Source organism: Bicyclus anynana, chromosome 2, assembly GCF_947172395.1.
Source record: "Bicyclus anynana chromosome 2, ilBicAnyn1.1, whole genome shotgun sequence".
Taxonomy (NCBI): Eukaryota; Metazoa; Arthropoda; class Insecta; order Lepidoptera; family Nymphalidae; genus Bicyclus; species Bicyclus anynana.
Genome location: NC_069084.1, coordinates 7,513,654 through 7,531,295, shown reverse-complemented (window position 1 = coordinate 7,531,295; position 17,642 = coordinate 7,513,654). Strand labels below are relative to the sequence as shown.

The following is a 17,642-nucleotide window of genomic DNA, read 5'->3' as shown; positions in this document are numbered from 1 at the left end:
TTTATCATGATACGTTAAGTCGAAATAAACTTACGAGGGTTACAAACGCTCCTTGGTTCGAGAAGAGACCATTGTCATTTGCTGTGAACTCTTCAGTTTTTGGAAAGGAAACACCCATATATAATACAGACAAATTCTAGGTCGATGTACGCATTCGTGTTTTGATTTGTCTTAACAATGCGAGCTATTTGCGAGAATCGAATAAATCGACCAAATATAAATTGAATAGCGAAACTCATACTATTCACAATATATGCAATAACTGAGGATTTATCAGAGCCTACCAACTACAAGGCAGAACTTTTTTACTTATAGAAGATACGATTGTAAAGCTTTGCGCAGCATTGTGCTGCTCTAATATTTGTTGACGGGTTGAGGGTCATAATGATGGACTCAATAACGACCAACTTCCTTATAATGAAGGAAAATTATTGTATTTGCTAGGCGAAACTCCCACCATCATTAGGGTTCCGAACGCAGTAAAAACACGGAATCCTTATAATCTCACTCGCGCACATTTTATTGTCTGTCTGTTTTCTCCGAATGTATTTTTCTTACTAGACGATGAGATTTTTCGTAGCAAGAAATTAAAAGATCAAAGTTGTTCGCATTCTATAAACTCTCCTTATGTAACTTAGCCATAAATAAATATCTTACCATTTATATACAGGTCAGTTGTTTGATTAACTTTACCAACATGATTTGTAGCTATACACGTGTATCTACCGCAATGCTCCAACGATACTCTTTTGATAATCAAAACGCTAAATAGTTCTGAACTTCGTTCGTTTATCTGAAAATTTAATAACGAAAAATCAAATATTTGTGTTTTTTTGGCAAAAAAAAAATGTTCATTTAACAAAATCTTTTGAGACACAAAAGATAATTATATAATACAACATTATACATACATTTATACAATATACATCGTAGTACCTTAACTGTATCTTTAAGCTATTATATTATTAGTTAGTTAGTTAGTTATATGTTTAACTAATACTAGACTATGTTTAACTGCATATAATTTTCTATGTATGTATGTATACATTACGAATTACGATAAGTTAAAAAGTTATTTATCTAGGTGTATTCTAAATTACTATGTACACAAAATAAATAATTAGATAATGTATATAAGGGTTTACTTACTTTCAAGCTAGCAGGAATTTTCATGCCATCTTTGAGCCAAGAAAAGAAAATTGGTGGATCTCCACTGATAATGTTGCAAGTAATTTGTACAATCTGTCCTTCCTTCAGTCCCGAACCTACTCGTAGTTCGTCCAATTCTGGCGCTTCTACAACTTGTATTTCAAAAGATCTACAAATGTTAAGAATAACTATTTAAATACACAATTAAATAGAAAATTAATATATTTCGGGAATATGCTACAATTTTCTATTATAGCGAATTGAATGCTACTTGAGGGCTATTAAAATCCACTCAGAGGGCAATAGAGCGAGCTATACTTGGAGTTTCTCTGCGTGATCGAATCAGCCGCTGTATGCTGGCGGCTCGAGACCGTTGTGCTTGGAAGTCCATGCAAGCTATGTCCAGCAGTGGACGTCTAGCGGCTAATAAGGTAAGGGGTAAAAGTAAAAATGGAATGCGAGTGCAGGATGTATTCGTGATAATTGCATGAGCTTCACTCTTTAATGCTTTTACTTTTGATTTTTGCCTGGACAATTTATAATGTACCAAATATTTTTCTTCAGCATTAACTTTATCGCCCAAAGTGAGATTTGCTTCCGAATAGCCTAACCCACTTAGCCTGTCATAAACCTCAGATTCTTGAGTTTATTAGTCGTAAACGTTTACGATGTCAATCTAAAAATTTTGCAAATCTGGTAAACACCATTCTGTGGTATTATCAGTTCTATTTATAATATTTTAACACTTTTATTTATAGTATTTCACTTATTTTTATTTAAAAACAAAAATACCAAACCGATTTTCATAAAAATTAAAAGGGACTAACCTGAAAGTATTCTCTTTCGAACAAAAAGAGATTTTTTTAAATTGACAACCTTAAATAAACCATACGTCGAAATACGAACCTCCTACTTTTTTTGAAGTCGGTTAGTGAAATTGAAGAATATTTTAAAGATTTAAAATTGCTAAACAAATATAAACATAGATAGTTTCCAACATATCACCTTCTAGCCATTTCTCCTGACGGACTAAATACTATACATGTGTACATTTCTCCATTTTCTTCTTTTGAAACTCTTTCTATTGTAAGAACTCCGTCTTCCGTAGTTTCCAAGACTTGCCTTTTTCTTCGTCTCTTTCTTGCGCCTTTACGATTTTTACTACTTATATTGGTTCGCTTATACCTCGTGTGTTGCGGTAATAATGAGCTTATAAGTTTCTTTCCTCTGTGCTCCCATTCTAGTTTACTGAAATTAAAATAATACATGTAATTTATGGTATAGTGAAAGTTATTTGTTGTATAAAATATAATTATTAAAATATTTTAAAAAGCATAATAGATTTTATTGTATATTCGAAAACAGATTTTCATAGTTTATTTTAAAAACGAAGACGCTTATAACTAGCATTTGTTTTAATACGTATGTACCCTTAACGTAAAAAGAGGGATGTTATAAGTTTGACGTCGATTTCTGTCTGTGTGTGTCTATCTGTAGCATGGTAGCTTTCAAACGGATAGACCTATTTCGATGCGGTTTCAATCAAAGAGCTCAATCAAAAACATGCATAAATAAAAAAATATTAACAACAGCTGTAAATTATAATTATTTTTGTTTAATAATTAATTTTGATTTATTACAAAAATAAAGAATTATTCGTCATTTTTTTTCTGTAACGTGCTGGGACTTAAATGATCGGTCTCCTTTTACATTAACAAAAAAATATCCTTCCTTCTCCAAACATGGGTCCTTAAATTTTATAAGCGTGCTGCGTAAAGCGTGCAATCAGATTCTTTGTGGAACACTTCAAACTTAGCAAAGTTTGCGAAGTTTTAAAGAAATAAAAAGGTTACCTGATAGGAAATCCATAGTAAGGGCATTTAAGCTTTAAAGAATCACCACTTTGAACTTTTATCGGTGGCAAAGTTCTTATGTACGGTGGACCTGTAAAATAAAGACAAGAAAAATGGTTACACATCAATAAATAATCCTAACATACGAGTACATTAACAAAGACAAAACAAAACAAAACGAAAATTCATTTATTTCAAGTAGGCTCAGTTTACAAGCACTTTTGATACGTCAGTTGACGATTTTGAAAGATTCTACCACCGGTTCAGAAGGCAGGTTCTGCTGAGAACCTCAACAGTTGCTCTTTTATAATCTTCTGCCAAGGCTGCCTGTCAGGGCAAGGAATACGCGGACCATTGTCTGTCAAAAGTCTGTTCTTTGAAGTTAGAAGTCAGAGGATTACACGCAGTAGAAATAGGGAAGTTGACTCTTAACTATTTTAATACAATATTATTTTTGTGTAGTACATGGATTAAGGGTCCGAAATATATCGATATTAATTAATAATTATGGATTTCTTAAAAAACTTAATTTAAATATCACGTATTTTTTCAAATTTTTCAAACGTCAAAAACGCTGTCGACCGTTTTGTGACGTCACTAACACACTTGTACTAAACGTCAAAAATTAATTGATAACTAATATTTTTAAACGCTCCGTTTGTATAGGATTTATTATAGTGACGTCATGAAACAGTTGAAATATAGACTGTCATGGCCAACAGGCGTTTTGGCTCGTATTCTCAAAAACATATTTAAAAATTAAAATTTTCATATAATCACGTTTCAGAAAAATATAAAAAAAAATTCAATCTAGTAGAACGATATTGAACAATTTAAGACCATTTAAAAAAAGTGTCAACTAGCCTATTGCTGGTCTCTGCTATTTAAGCTAAATTCAAATAAGTTAACATACACTGACTTGTAAAATATTATTAATTATTTATTTGAAAACCAATTTCACTTTGTAAAGTAACTTTCAAGTTCTTTGTCAATTAATAAACTTTAGCCCAACATTTTCAGAAGACAAAGTAATGACAATTTTTGTTGTTTTCTTGTTTGTCAAAGACTGGTTGGCTTCCGAAACCTCATTATTATGTTGATAAATTTAATGATATAATTTTACTACGTTAATTGAGGTAAAAACTTATATAACAGTACTTTAGGTAACTTATTTAACAATACTTGTACATAATATGTTTTCTGTGACAGTACACACTCTTACCTCAGATAATGTAGTAGTGTATTATCAAAATTTATGTAGTTAATTACCACAATTAATGTAGTTAGAAGCTTAGACCTACACGTACGCTATTCAAGCGTTCATTGGTGCATGTAAGGCGATGCCTCATTATTGCGTTACGTTTTGTTGCGTCATTTTCCATGTATTTCAAACGGACATGCTATATTAAAGCGTTGCGTCTTCCACGCGACGTTTGTGACTGAACTGTTGCAAATGATAGTGTTTCACTCATTTCGACTCTGTGAGACTAACTTGATAGGTGCGTCGCCGCAACACAGGTGTGGCGTACAATGCGATGATCCGTTACGACAGCGTAACGCAATGCACTAATGAGGCATCTCCATTAGAGTGATAGTCAACAAGCTCTTTGTGATCTCTTATATCTTCGGGTATATTAAAAAAATGTCAATGAATAAACAAATTATAGAAGTAAACTCTAATACCATAGACGTCTATTCTAGCAGCGTGTTTAGCCGTGGATTCCCCTTCGAGTGCCACACACGCGTAGAGTCCACCGTCTTCAACTCTTGACCTGGATATGTTTAATTGTGATATTACGCCGATCCCCGTCGGTGACATCATTTGTCCTAAAATATACCTAAAGAAAAAACTTATTTAATTCAAAGTTCAAGTTCACAAACAAATTGCGTTATAAATATTCCATTCAGTTCGTTGTATGTTTGTTTGTTCAATCATCATACAAAAACTGATTTTTATCAGTACTCACAGAAAGATTAATTTTAGCCAGGAATGAATATAATCTTTGACATAGAATAGAAAATAAGGTACTTTATGGTGTTTTAATAGCTATGTTAATTTTAAGTATGCAGACAAATTGAAATAGGCGAAGGTATATTAATATATACTTATCATTGACCTCTTATATACTCATATTATAAAGCTCAAGAGCTTGTTTGTTTACTTAAACGCGCTAATTTCAGGAAGTAGTCCGATTTGAAATTTTTTTTAAGTGTTAGATAGCCCATTAATCGAGGAAGGCTATATATTATCCACATATTCCTATGGGAACGGGAACCACGCGGATCAAACCACGCGGCGTCAGCTAGTGTATTCATAAAGTAGGTAGTAACTTAAACTTATTACTGAGAAAGTCTATGAAATGTTGTACCTAGAGTCAGTATTTGACGTGATGACTACACCATCCCTCTCCCAAATGAACCGCGGTGGCCGATCCGAACTCGCTGTACATTGAAGACTAATCTGAAAATTTTCAATACGTAATAATTATTATCATGATATCGTGACATATGTCATGTATTTTGGAGTTGTGTCATGGCTTTGTGAATTCATGTCATGAGTTTATGATGCTTTGTTCAGACGTACGCTCATTTAATTAAATAATTAATTTTTTGCTATTCTTTATAATCGAATTGAGCGCTCCCTCTTTTAATCTTTAAAGTTTGTCAGGACGTAGGCGTTAATCTCTGGATCTACTAAACCGATTTTAAAATTAGAAAGCCACGTGGTTGTTTGTATATTTTATCCCCGAACTCTCACGGAAACATGAACTACGCGAGTAAAACCGCAAGCATTTGCTAGCATATAACAAAGCTCGTAATTTCGCGTAATACTCGTATATCAAATGTATGTACGTATATAATTTACATTTTCGCGGTATTGGTAATTGAATTTGATTTTCGATTGTACTAACAATTGGCATAGCGGTCGAATAATTAATTTGAGAATACCTAGTTTTCGACGTAATGGCAAATGTAAAATTTATTAGGGTAACGAAAATTGGATTTAATACCAATAAATACTATGAAATATTTATAGGTCCCAGCTTCATCATTTATTTAAATAAATAGGTAGAAATTTCCACAAAACCTATCCTTCTTTAGATATTAAGATAGTAATTATATATGAGTTTTAAGTTCCGTACAAAAGATATTTAAAGATGACTCAAAGGGTAATTTTTTTAAATAAAAAAAATCTCGTGTATATTTTTTCTTATCTTACCTACTCGTATTATTTTTTTACATAACTAGGGGACGCCCGCGACTTCGTCCGCGTGGAATTCAGTTTTTCACATATCCCGCGGGAACCATGGATTTTTCCGGGATGAAAAGTAGCCTATGTGTTAATCCAGAGTAAAATCTATTTCCGTTCCAAATTTCAGCCAAATCGCTTTAGTAGCCGCAGCGTTAAAGTGGAACAAACATTACACACTTACACACAAACTTTCGCCTTTATAATATTAGTGTGTATATATAATTAGCAGGTATATTTATTATATTTATACTAAATGTTTAAAAAGTAAAGAAAATGTAATATAAGATAAAAAGTGTGTCAGCTCCTGCCAGCCTGAAAAGTGAAATGTGCGCAACCGAGGTGCAGCGCTGCGTGCGCGCCCGCCAACAGCGTGCACGTGCGTGCGGACGCGCTAGACATGTGCACGCTATGGCGGCTACGTACGGTGAAAGGTGCGCAGAATAGGTTGCGCACAAAAAACGTACCGAGGGGTATAAATGAAAAATCGATTGTTAAGGAGTAAACTCCAATAAGTTATGAAATGACATGCGTTACGTTTTTTGTGCGCAACCTATTCTGCGCACCTTTCACCGTGCGCTGTGCCGCCAACAACTTGCACATCGCACCCATGTGCACGCTGTAGGCGGGTGCGCACGCCGCGGCCTGCTGCACCTCGGTTGCGCACCTTTCACTTATAAGGCGCGAGTATTGAGACGTGCTTCGAGCTAACTTTTTGTTTTTTTTAACATATACACTTTTTTTTGTTGGTAAACAGTGCACATCGAGTAGGGCTTTAGTAATACTTATGTTAAAGAAGACTAAATGTATAGAATTGTAAAATAACTAATAGACTTTATAATATACTTCACATTATATATTTTACTCTTACAATGATATAATCATTAAACAAACAAGCTCAATAACATATGGTATATAGGTATAGTCGCCTATACAGCATACCCTATGTACGTCTCAATACACTCACAGCTAAATTAGAAAGTTGCGCACCAAAGGTGCGCACCAAAAACGTGACACTTTTTCGTTAGTTCAGTTGGTTTTACCCCTCGGATTTTTCTCATACCGGGCGCCTTATATATAAAAAATCGATTCTTAAGGAGTAAACTCCAATAAAGAAAACCGCCTGTCTATTTGTATGTTTGCAATAAACTTGAAAAATACCTACCTACTGAACGAAGGTTAAGGTGTATAGTTTGCTAAGGTTTTGTGTCAATTGGTTGAATTGTGACAATAACTATTAGAAGTGTCAGTAGAAGCTAAGCCGCTTGAGAAGTTTCATCGAAAACGCTGAATTCCTTCGAGATGTAACAAAATTGTGCATTGTGGGATATTCTTCTTTTATTGATCTACTAGTCTGCAATTTCATACAATTACTCGTATTATATCTTATATGGGTAGTTAATGACGGCATCAGTGGCGCAGTGTTATGCGCAGTGGATTTACAAAACGGAGGTCCTGGGTTCGATCTCTGGTGATCGAGCTGGGCAGATTGAGATTTTCTTAATTGGTCCAGGTCTGGCTGGTGGGAAGCGACGGCAGTGGCTAGTTACCACTCTACCGGCAAAGATATACCGCCAAGCGATTTAGCGTTCCGGTTCTGCTTCCGGTTCCGGAAACCGAAAAGGGAATATTTTCATCCTCCTACTAGCAAGTTAGCCCGCTTCCATCTTACTGCATCATCACTTACCATCAGGTGAGATTATAGCCAAGGGCTAACTTGTAAAGAATAAAAAAAAGGTTGCTAAAGCCATTCTTATCTAAAACAACATCTAAGAAATGGTCACATTAATCGCGTACGAATACGCGGGCGTCCTCTCTAGGCGTCTCTAGTTGTATAAATGTACGAGTATATCACTGATGTGTGTCCACATCACGTGTAAGTGATGAGGAAATCGCATTGAGGAATTTAACCCTTATTTAACTATCGGTATATATTTTATTAGTCCTATGTTGTATTTGTGTTTGGAGTACTGGAAAATTGTAAAATTCGAACCATAACCGATCTACGAGCGCGCTACGAAAATGCGTAGCGCTGTCTACGAAAGTTGCGACAAGGCTACGTCAAAGCTTTCTTCGTTTCAAAATTGACTTGGTTACTTTGAAAATCAAAAATGGCTATATTATCAGTAATCAAAGCTACAAATCGGACCCAGGACCTCTTATTGTTCATATTTGTTAAAATTTAGTCTTATATTTCTTGTTTCTAATTCAATGTGTGTGTATGTTTGTTCCTACTGAAGCAATTTGGGTAACATTTTGAATGGAAATAGATTTTACTCTAAATTAATACATAGGCTACTTTTCATCCCGAAAAAATTCATGCTTCCCTAGGTATTTGTAAAAAACTGGACATTCCACATGGACGAAATCGCGGGCGTCCGCTAGGCTATCTATTATTATTTTTTACTTACGTCTTCACCCGGCGATAAAACTTTATCGTTGAAATGCTGCGTGATCATAACGTTCCCTGAACTTAGATCCCTTTTAAATCTTGTACCTGAAATTAAAAAAATAACATTTAATTATGTCTGAACTAATTATTTATTTATATAATTACGTATGTATCTGTATTTATATTTATTTTATTCGTGAATTAGGTAGTTTGATTTAGTATATTTTAATTGTTGCACTCTCAGTTTTCCTTTCCTTTGTTTTCAATATTTCACTGTAGGTTGTTTGGAGGAGATCGCTTTTTCTTTTGTATTTTGTTATTTATAATTAATAATATTAATAATTATATAATATTTAATTATATAATATTTTTTGTACATTAAAGACTTTATCTATATCTATTTAAAACACAAAGGGAAGGCATACAAAATCTAGTGTAAAATGCTAATACTAACCAATTGTCACGGTCTGCAAAGGCTGCTCAATTTCATATTTTCTTTTAGTTTTCTTGTGATCGTTTGACCTAGAATTAAAGAAAAAATAAATTTAAACATCTTTAAAAACTACAAATCATTTTTTACTAAACAACCTATTTTTACTTTACCAAATAAGGCAGGTACTAGGTACAAAGTAACTTTTCAGTATTTATGTAAGTGTATATTTAAAAAATATTAGAAAATACACTACATAATAAATAACCAATGCATTGCAGAACAAAAATACGCAATTCACTCTAAGAGATGAAATAAGAATTTGTTTTATTTTAGAATTATAATATAACAAAAAACAATCACCAGTAGCTCTTTCCAGATAAACAATTTAACAACTTCATTACAGCCAGAGATGAAAGCTCAGTAATATTAAAATTCGTTTCGTACATTTACTGTGATGAGGTTGTAAGTAATACCTATCTGTTACTATAGAATGATATTGTTTGGATTAAACACAGTACTTATGCATACTAAAAGTGCAGCGGGAACCCTTAGCTCTCGAGTGTTGCGTGTGTTTATCTTTTAAAAACACATTACTTAAACAAACGATATTAGAATAAAAACACTCCGCCTTTATATCTTTACAAATCTGTATGACCAAGTGATGTACCGGATCATTAAAAATGTACATCCGCGGATACGAATCCGAATACGGATATGTTGATAAAACAGCTAAAAACAATCCCAACTATAGCTTCGCGAATTCGTTTGTAACACTCCCGATGCCCCGCGAGCACGATTTCATACCCGCGCAGTCCTTTCTTCTGCCCCGCGTGCACGACCTCACACCCAAGCAGTCCTTTCCCCTCGTCAAATCATGGGAGTGTCATCAACGGAACTTGCCATGCTATAATTCATTCATAAAAAAAACAAATCAAAATCGGTTCATTAGTTCGGGAGCTACAATGCTACAAACATACACACAGAGATACATCAAACTTATTAAAACAAGTGCTGTGCTGGATCGTTAAAAGGTGTATCCGCTGATACGGATACAAATCTTCTTATTCAATCTTAATTTTCTTACTCAATCGGTGTCGATCACCGCGACGATGTTTTGATTTGCATTGAGTCTTTCTTTTGCTTTGATATCGTTTACACTGGCCAGCATAATTCGTCATCAACCCATATTCGCTACGCTGGCCCAATGCGAATTGGCAGACTTCACACACGCAGAGAATTAGAATAATTCTCTGGTATGCTGGTTGGTTTCCTCACGATGTTTTACTTCACCGTTTGAGACACATGATATTTAATTTCTTAAAATGCACAATACTGAAAAGTTGGAGGTGCATGCCCCGGACCGGATTCGAACGCACACCCTCCGGAAACGGCCATAACTAATAGATAATTATATAGTTTGTAATTGGCATTGTTTCATGAGTTCAAAAATGATAACAAAATAAGTTAAAGATAAAAGATCTAATATACAAAAGATTCATCAAAGATCCGCCAAAAAGTAACGGAAACGGATACATATCCCTCGGACATCCGCGGATACAGACACTGATACAGCGCTATGAACCGGCACATCACTAGCTCTGAACGTTGTAATGCTCAATATTCGCTAGAGAATATAGGCCACGATCTCTCTGATATCGTGACTGCTTAAATACGAAATCAAATACAGCATTTAACATAATGCCGCTTTTAGTGTAAGTGCGGATATAATTACGGCATTATTTTTTGTTAAACAAAAGCGCCTTTGAAGTAGACTGCAGTATGAGTCGAATGTACGCGAGTCGAATATTTCAACTCAAAATGATGGTTATTTAGAGTTTTTGTGAGTTGATTTTAAAAGGGTTTTTGATGTGGATAAAGTAATACTGATAAAGAGTAGTGGGGCTACAAAATTTTTTAAATCAAGCAAAAATGCTGGAGATGCTGGTGTATATACTACCTAATTCAATTCAAAACTTTACGTTATGTTTTTCTACACCATACACCTGAATTGCCATAGATATGGTACCTATAAAATCTTGCATATATGTTGCTCAATCATTTCCTTTATTTGTCAGTGAAAATTTAACTGTTTTAGAGATTAACCTGGAGATAGACACAAAAACATTTTCAAAAAGTTCATTTGTGCTTTATAATAAAGCTATAATTGGATAACGCCCGGATAACCCAGTGGATATGACGTATGCCTTCAATACGGAGGGCGTAGTTTTGAATCCGGTCCGGGACATGCACCTCCAAGTTTCAGTTATGTAATTTTATGAAATATATCACGTGTCTTAAACGGTGAAGGAAAAACATCGTGAGGAAACCTGCATACCTGAGAATTATCTTAATTCTCTACGTGCGTGAAATCTGCCAATCCGCATAGGCCCAGCGCAAAGACCTAACCCCCCTCATTCTGAGAGGAGACTCGTGTTCAACAAGAAACCGAATTTGGGTCGTTGATGATGATTGATGATGATGATGATGATGATGATGATGATGATGATGATGATTATGATTATGATGATGATTATGATGATAATAGCAATAATTACTTCAAAAAACACACTTTTAAATCAGAGACACGTTAATTTTATTGATATGTATGGAAGATGGTTAATAGGTCGTTCAAACAACAAAAATATCATACAGAATCTGAGCTAATTCCGATTCTGGTGAGGTAGTTTGTATATTGTTGTCGGATTGTTTCCATTCGATTTGTATGCATGAGTTAAAGTTGAATTCAGTTTGACTAAAGTTTGTTAAAACTTGTTCAAGGAAACATCGAGAACTGGAGGACTTCTATAATTCTATTCTATATAATAAAATAGCGGTGGTCCGTATCAGTAGTAGATTCCATTTATGATATTCCAGAATAATCTCTGTACCAATTTTTATAGAGAATCGATCAGTGGAGTTGTAAAAGAACACAATCATGAAACAAACAAGAAAGAAAGAAAGAAAGAAAGAAAATTTATTCAAATCTAAAAGTTACAGACAGTCAGTACCCTATCCTTATGACAGCATGTCTGTCTGTAACCCTTAAAAAGAAAGGGTGTACAGCTCAGCATATGCCGGGGACTACGTACAAGTATAATACACGGCGCTGATTTTCAGCTGAGACCCGTGTGACGTCACAGTTTATAATTGTACAAATAAATTGTCATTAACTAAATTAAATTAAAATAAGCAGCAAATATGTGGTACATTTTAAAAATATATAATTACTAATTAAACTACAGATATAATGTGATACTAGTATGTAATGGAAAACGACAATGCAATTTATATATATACATTTATAATATTATGAAGTGTATGTATTTATTAATGCATAATATATATTTTATAGTATATAAATATATATAGGTAAATAGAAAATCATGTTTCAACTTGTTTGTTTCAACAAACAAACAAGTTTCTTTTTTAACCGACTTAAAAAAGGAGGAGATTTTCTAACCATTATTCAATTCATCAACATCTCTTCGGAACGAAGCTTGGCGGTCAATACGCGAAAAGCTTGTCGATATATTGATATACCAAGAATATTAGTACTAGTGGTTAAAAGTATGCAGAAGTTGAACAATCATTATAATATTATAACAAATTATAAAATATTTATTTCAAGTAAAGCATATAGGTAAAATTAATTTTCGTCCTTTAATTTTATTTTATGAAACAAAAATCGCAAACTAAATGTTTATTGTTTGTGGGATACGTCAAAAAATTTCATTAATGAATTTAAAATAAGACTTAGGTGTATCTACTAAAACTAAAATACTAAAACAATCAGCTCTTTGTCTATAATGTTAATAATTGTAGCTAGATTATTTTCATAAGATCTGTATGCATAAGCTAAGGTTGAATGTAGTTTATTTAGTTTGTTTGAAGTTTTGCTATCAAAACTTATTCAGAGCAAGTTGGGGGAATGGAATATGTACTAACTCTTCAATTTTTTGTTTTGAACATTTGTAATAGAAAGAAAATATTATAAAAAACTTGCAATTTATCGTAGTATATAGCAATAGTAGTCCTTGGATGGTTTTTCAGCAAGGTTTTATACTCTTACCTAATTAAGGCAGTGCTCTAAAATATATAGCATAAGGTGTTAGGTACATTCTAAAGCTGAATACTGAAATTTCAATGAAATCCATTACTCATTTGAAGAATGAGTAGTACATTACTTTGCATCATACATATTTAAGGGTAATTATTTTAGCAGTCTATTTATGTATGTATGTATGTTTCACCGAAGCGCTGAAATTACTGGCCCAATATTAATGAATGTGGTGTCAAAAGATTTGTAATAATGGCCCAGATGACATTTATCAAAATTTTATATGACAGATTTCAAACCTCTGACTCTAACCTCCACAAAATAAATTAGATATGTATACAATATTGTTTAGGTCAAAATATATTAGAATATAAACGGATTCTGTATGTAAAGGAGATTTCCTCAGGTTCCGCTGTTGGTATTTTTCTTTCAATGACTACCTACAAATAGTCATTAAAAATTTAATTATTATGTATTTTTGTTTATCACGTTATAATTCTTACTGTATATTTGTTATTATATTATTGTTTATAGTTTATTTGTTAGCACTACTAGTATTACTACGTTTTACTATTCTTGTACGCTCAAACTGAAATGTACTAGCCTGTAACTTTCACATAAGTGAATGAGTTAATTCTTAGTGAAATAATAAATATTTTAAGCTCAAAGGAGAATAAGCATGCCAATATCAAACCTGTTCTAATTTTATTAAGTTGAATAAAATATAATCACATTAAAATATTATAAATGCGAAAGTTTTTGTGTAAATTTGGAATGAAAATAGATTTTACTCTAGATTACCACAAGGGCTAATTTTTATCCCGGAAAAATCCATGGTTCCCGAGGGATTTGTGAAGAACTGAATTTCACGACGAACGAAGTCCGCTAGTACATGATAATTAACATACATTTTATCTAACGATGCATACCTAATTGGCTAATTGTTCATAATTAATTGTTATATTATATTATGAATATTATATGAATTCAGCTTCTGACCAGCTTTTCTAATCATCCCGTATAATTCCACGCAATATAACGACATACATAACCGCAATATATCTATTATATGTTCCAGCAACAATATGCACGTTGCGCCAGAAGAATAGGGTACATATGATTACTTGACCCGCAGGATAGTCCTGAAATTATTTTATTACCCACACCCGAGTTCTGTATTAGACTGGGTAGAGACAATAAAAAAAACATGTTTCTGTTTTTCATCGAATTAGAAGAAATCCTATTTGAACAACTTTTCCATTCCTCTATATAAATAGGAATGGAAAAGTTGTTCAAATAGGATTTCTTCTAATTCGATGAAAAACAGAAACATGTTTTTTTTATTGTCTGCAATGTTGTAATGTTTTTTTATTGTTTGCAATCTCAAATCTAACTTTATGTTACAATATCTAGGCGACCGAGGATGCCCTGGGCGTTTTTTTTTATGACCGTTATTTTGCCATGAAAAATATAGCCATAATATTGTTGATTCACAGTCATAATGGTACTCCATTTAATATTAAATCATTTGCATGCCATATAACGCCATCTTTTATTGAATTGTTTTAACAATTACGACAGTTTAAGGAAGTTATATAAGTACGGTAAGGGTATAATATAGGTAGGATAGGAACATAGAGTACATGGCGAAAACTAAAAAAAAAATAAAGTTTATAAAATTTGTACAAGTTGGCACGAGATGATATTTAAATAAAAAACTTTTTAAATTTATTGACGTGGTTTCCGAAAGTAAAACTTATTTTAAATAATAAGAATGTTTATATATTTTTTTTGAGCAATAGTATAACATCGACGTCTTTCACTGATCCGCATCATACGCTTTTAATTATTCGGTAGATAAAATCCATTCAATGCGATCCGTACGATGTGGATCTGTGGACGCCTGCCTTAAGGGATGATTACCAACCTCTTTGGGTTACTAAAATAATTTCAATAAAGGTATAAAAGTATTTACAAATCAAACATTATTCCGTCCCATTCATCCGACAGTTTTGGTTACCCTGCTTAAGCTATAAATTCAAATTGAGCATACATTAATGCATGGCCACGACCGCCCACTGTTCGTGGTAATTTCATTAATCTCAGTTTAATTTATGCATAGTTAACCGTTGTTAAACTACGCCCGCACTGTTTACCGGACGTAATTAGATTGCAGATGTAATCTGAGTTTTATATAACAGTTATGTGCACGGCTTTGTTATTGTAACCATAATTATATCGATATCAAATTAAACCGCTTAATCAATACCCGCTAAGCTGGTCCAATGCGTCATTTATGGTTACGGACTGGTCACATTATACACAGATATAATCTATGCTATACACAATTGGGGAAACGTGGATGCGTACAAACTTCTTGCACGCATTCTAACAGACGAGGAGGAATGGAGGAAGTACTCATAGATGCTCAGAACAATGGGGATGATGACTAGGTTTGAATATATTGATTTTTATGATACATTCGGGTAAATAAGGTCAATGTTAACTAATTTATACATAAAAAGCAAAGATTGTCTGGATATCTGCAAAATAAATGAGATTATAAAATTTCAAAATCCATTAAAAATCTTTTGTCGTAATTAGATGAAAATTCATACAGTTTTAGCTTCCTTACATTAAATGTGACATTTTTTAATATATGAACTCTAAACATAAACGCACAAACAACAAAGATATTAGTAATTTTGTTTGAACGCCCATATAAATCTAACGATCATTACATTGTCTACGACGTCATTAGTTCGTGCCATTTTGTATGGCGTTTTTCAGGGATCCGCGGCAGCGCCGCAAATCTGCCGCCCTTTAAATCCCTGTAGCTCTGAAAGTAATGATCGCAGATTCCCGTTACTGTTACGAAATTGCTTTACTATTAGCATACGCTTAATTTATATACAATTTAAAAAACTGTCATCATCGCTATTAGGAGAGATGAAAGAGAATGGGTCGAAAAGAAGGAACGAGAAATGAGGAATAGACAAATAAATAGATATTACAAAACAAAGTACCGCGTGTGTTAGTCTGTACTATGTTCGCGATAAACTCAGAATGCTGAACAGATTTGGATGTGGTTATCACCAATAGATAAGTATACTGTTTTAGAAGGAATCTGATCATAACATAACGATTCAACATACGAGTACCTGAAGATTATCTGTAAATTGTTTAAATATTATGAAACTTGGCAGTAGACGTCCGCTAAGAAAGGATTTTGCAAGAATCTCTCCCTCTAATCCGGCCCGGATTAGAGGGTCTAAGGAGAAACGAAGTTTCGGACATGTATGACATGTATGTGTCACGCGTCTCCTTGACATCCGCATAAACAAACTTTTTTCATAATTTATATATTGCAAAATTTATGACTAACACAGTTACGTAAATTAATATAATAATCAGTAATTACCAATAAAAAATACTCTTTCTTATTTTTTTAGTTTCTGTAAGCAAAAAATATTGAAAAACATAAGTCGTTATTTTTCTTGAATAATATTGAAAATTACTAATGCGAAGCATCCTGTCGTATTGACCCGAGAATCTATTCGTTTTTAATTTTTTTATTTGAAGCGGTTACGACACTATTGTGCTCCGTGCTCTATCTACCTATTATTCTTTAATCTGTGTGTATGCAAGAAGACTTCTTTCCCTCAACGATAAGAGATAAGATGACGACAAAGAAAATCACTCAGCGCACGTACTACCAACATTATTATTTGATGCCATTACGTAAACAGCTGCTTGTCAGCGATAAGCCTTTAGCGTGTTTAAAACGTTATACTCTAAGAGCCTGCACTGGCCACACCTCCCTAATCTTTTTATTCAATGACTACTGCGATCTAACCTGTGTGTCTATTGCGAGTTTTCAATATTGTCATATTGTTACTATCGCGTTAACGTAAACGCAAATTTATATGAAATTGAAACGGTAGTGCAGTAGCGCCACTAGATAGCGCTGTTTCAATTCCTTAGAAATTTGCGTTTACGTTAACGCGATAGTAACAGTATGAAAATATTGAAAACTCGCACTAGGCACACAGGTTAGATTGCAGTATAATATGAAATTCTAAATTGACCTGATGGGAATCGAACTTTGGACCTTGCTGTTGAGAATAAAATAAGTACTAACAGCGCCAGAGAGGTAATTTTATAAAATAGAGTGTCCCCAATCACTTTAACTTGGACGGTTGAAGGTACTTTCAACCGTCCAAGTAAAATGCGTAGGAAAAAGCGCAATTTTCATGACTTACCGTACCTAACTATTCATCTTTAGCAAGCCATTTTCGGCCCATTAGGAGTTAGGCCAATAGGCCACCACGCTGGCCCAATTCGGATAGGCAGACTTCACACACGCAGAGAATTAAGAAAATTCTCTGGTACGCAGGTTTCCTCACAATGTTTTCCCTTCACCGTGAGACACGTGATATATTATTTTTTAAAATGCACATAACTGAAAAGTTGGTGGTGCATGCCCCGGACCAGATTCGAACCTACGC

The 17,642-nt window shown here is 33.6% G+C and overlaps 1 protein-coding gene across 1 annotated transcript in view; it reads right to left on the bottom strand.

Annotated features, from left to right (window-relative positions):
- Positions 1-17,642, bottom strand: part of LOC112043786 (cell adhesion molecule Dscam2-like) — a 176,226-nt gene that overhangs the window by 22,719 nt on the left and 135,865 nt on the right. Inside the window, exons 6-13 of the mRNA XM_024079361.2 lie at positions 9,099-9,166; positions 8,664-8,749; positions 5,372-5,463; positions 4,686-4,840; positions 3,003-3,093; positions 2,155-2,397; positions 1,150-1,318; positions 658-793 (exon numbers count right to left, since the gene is read on the bottom strand). Of these exons, the coding sequence (XP_023935129.2) occupies positions 658-793; positions 1,150-1,318; positions 2,155-2,397; positions 3,003-3,093; positions 4,686-4,840; positions 5,372-5,463; positions 8,664-8,749; positions 9,099-9,166 (1,040 nt within the window). The remainder of the gene's footprint in view (positions 1-657; positions 794-1,149; positions 1,319-2,154; positions 2,398-3,002; positions 3,094-4,685; positions 4,841-5,371; positions 5,464-8,663; positions 8,750-9,098; positions 9,167-17,642) is intronic.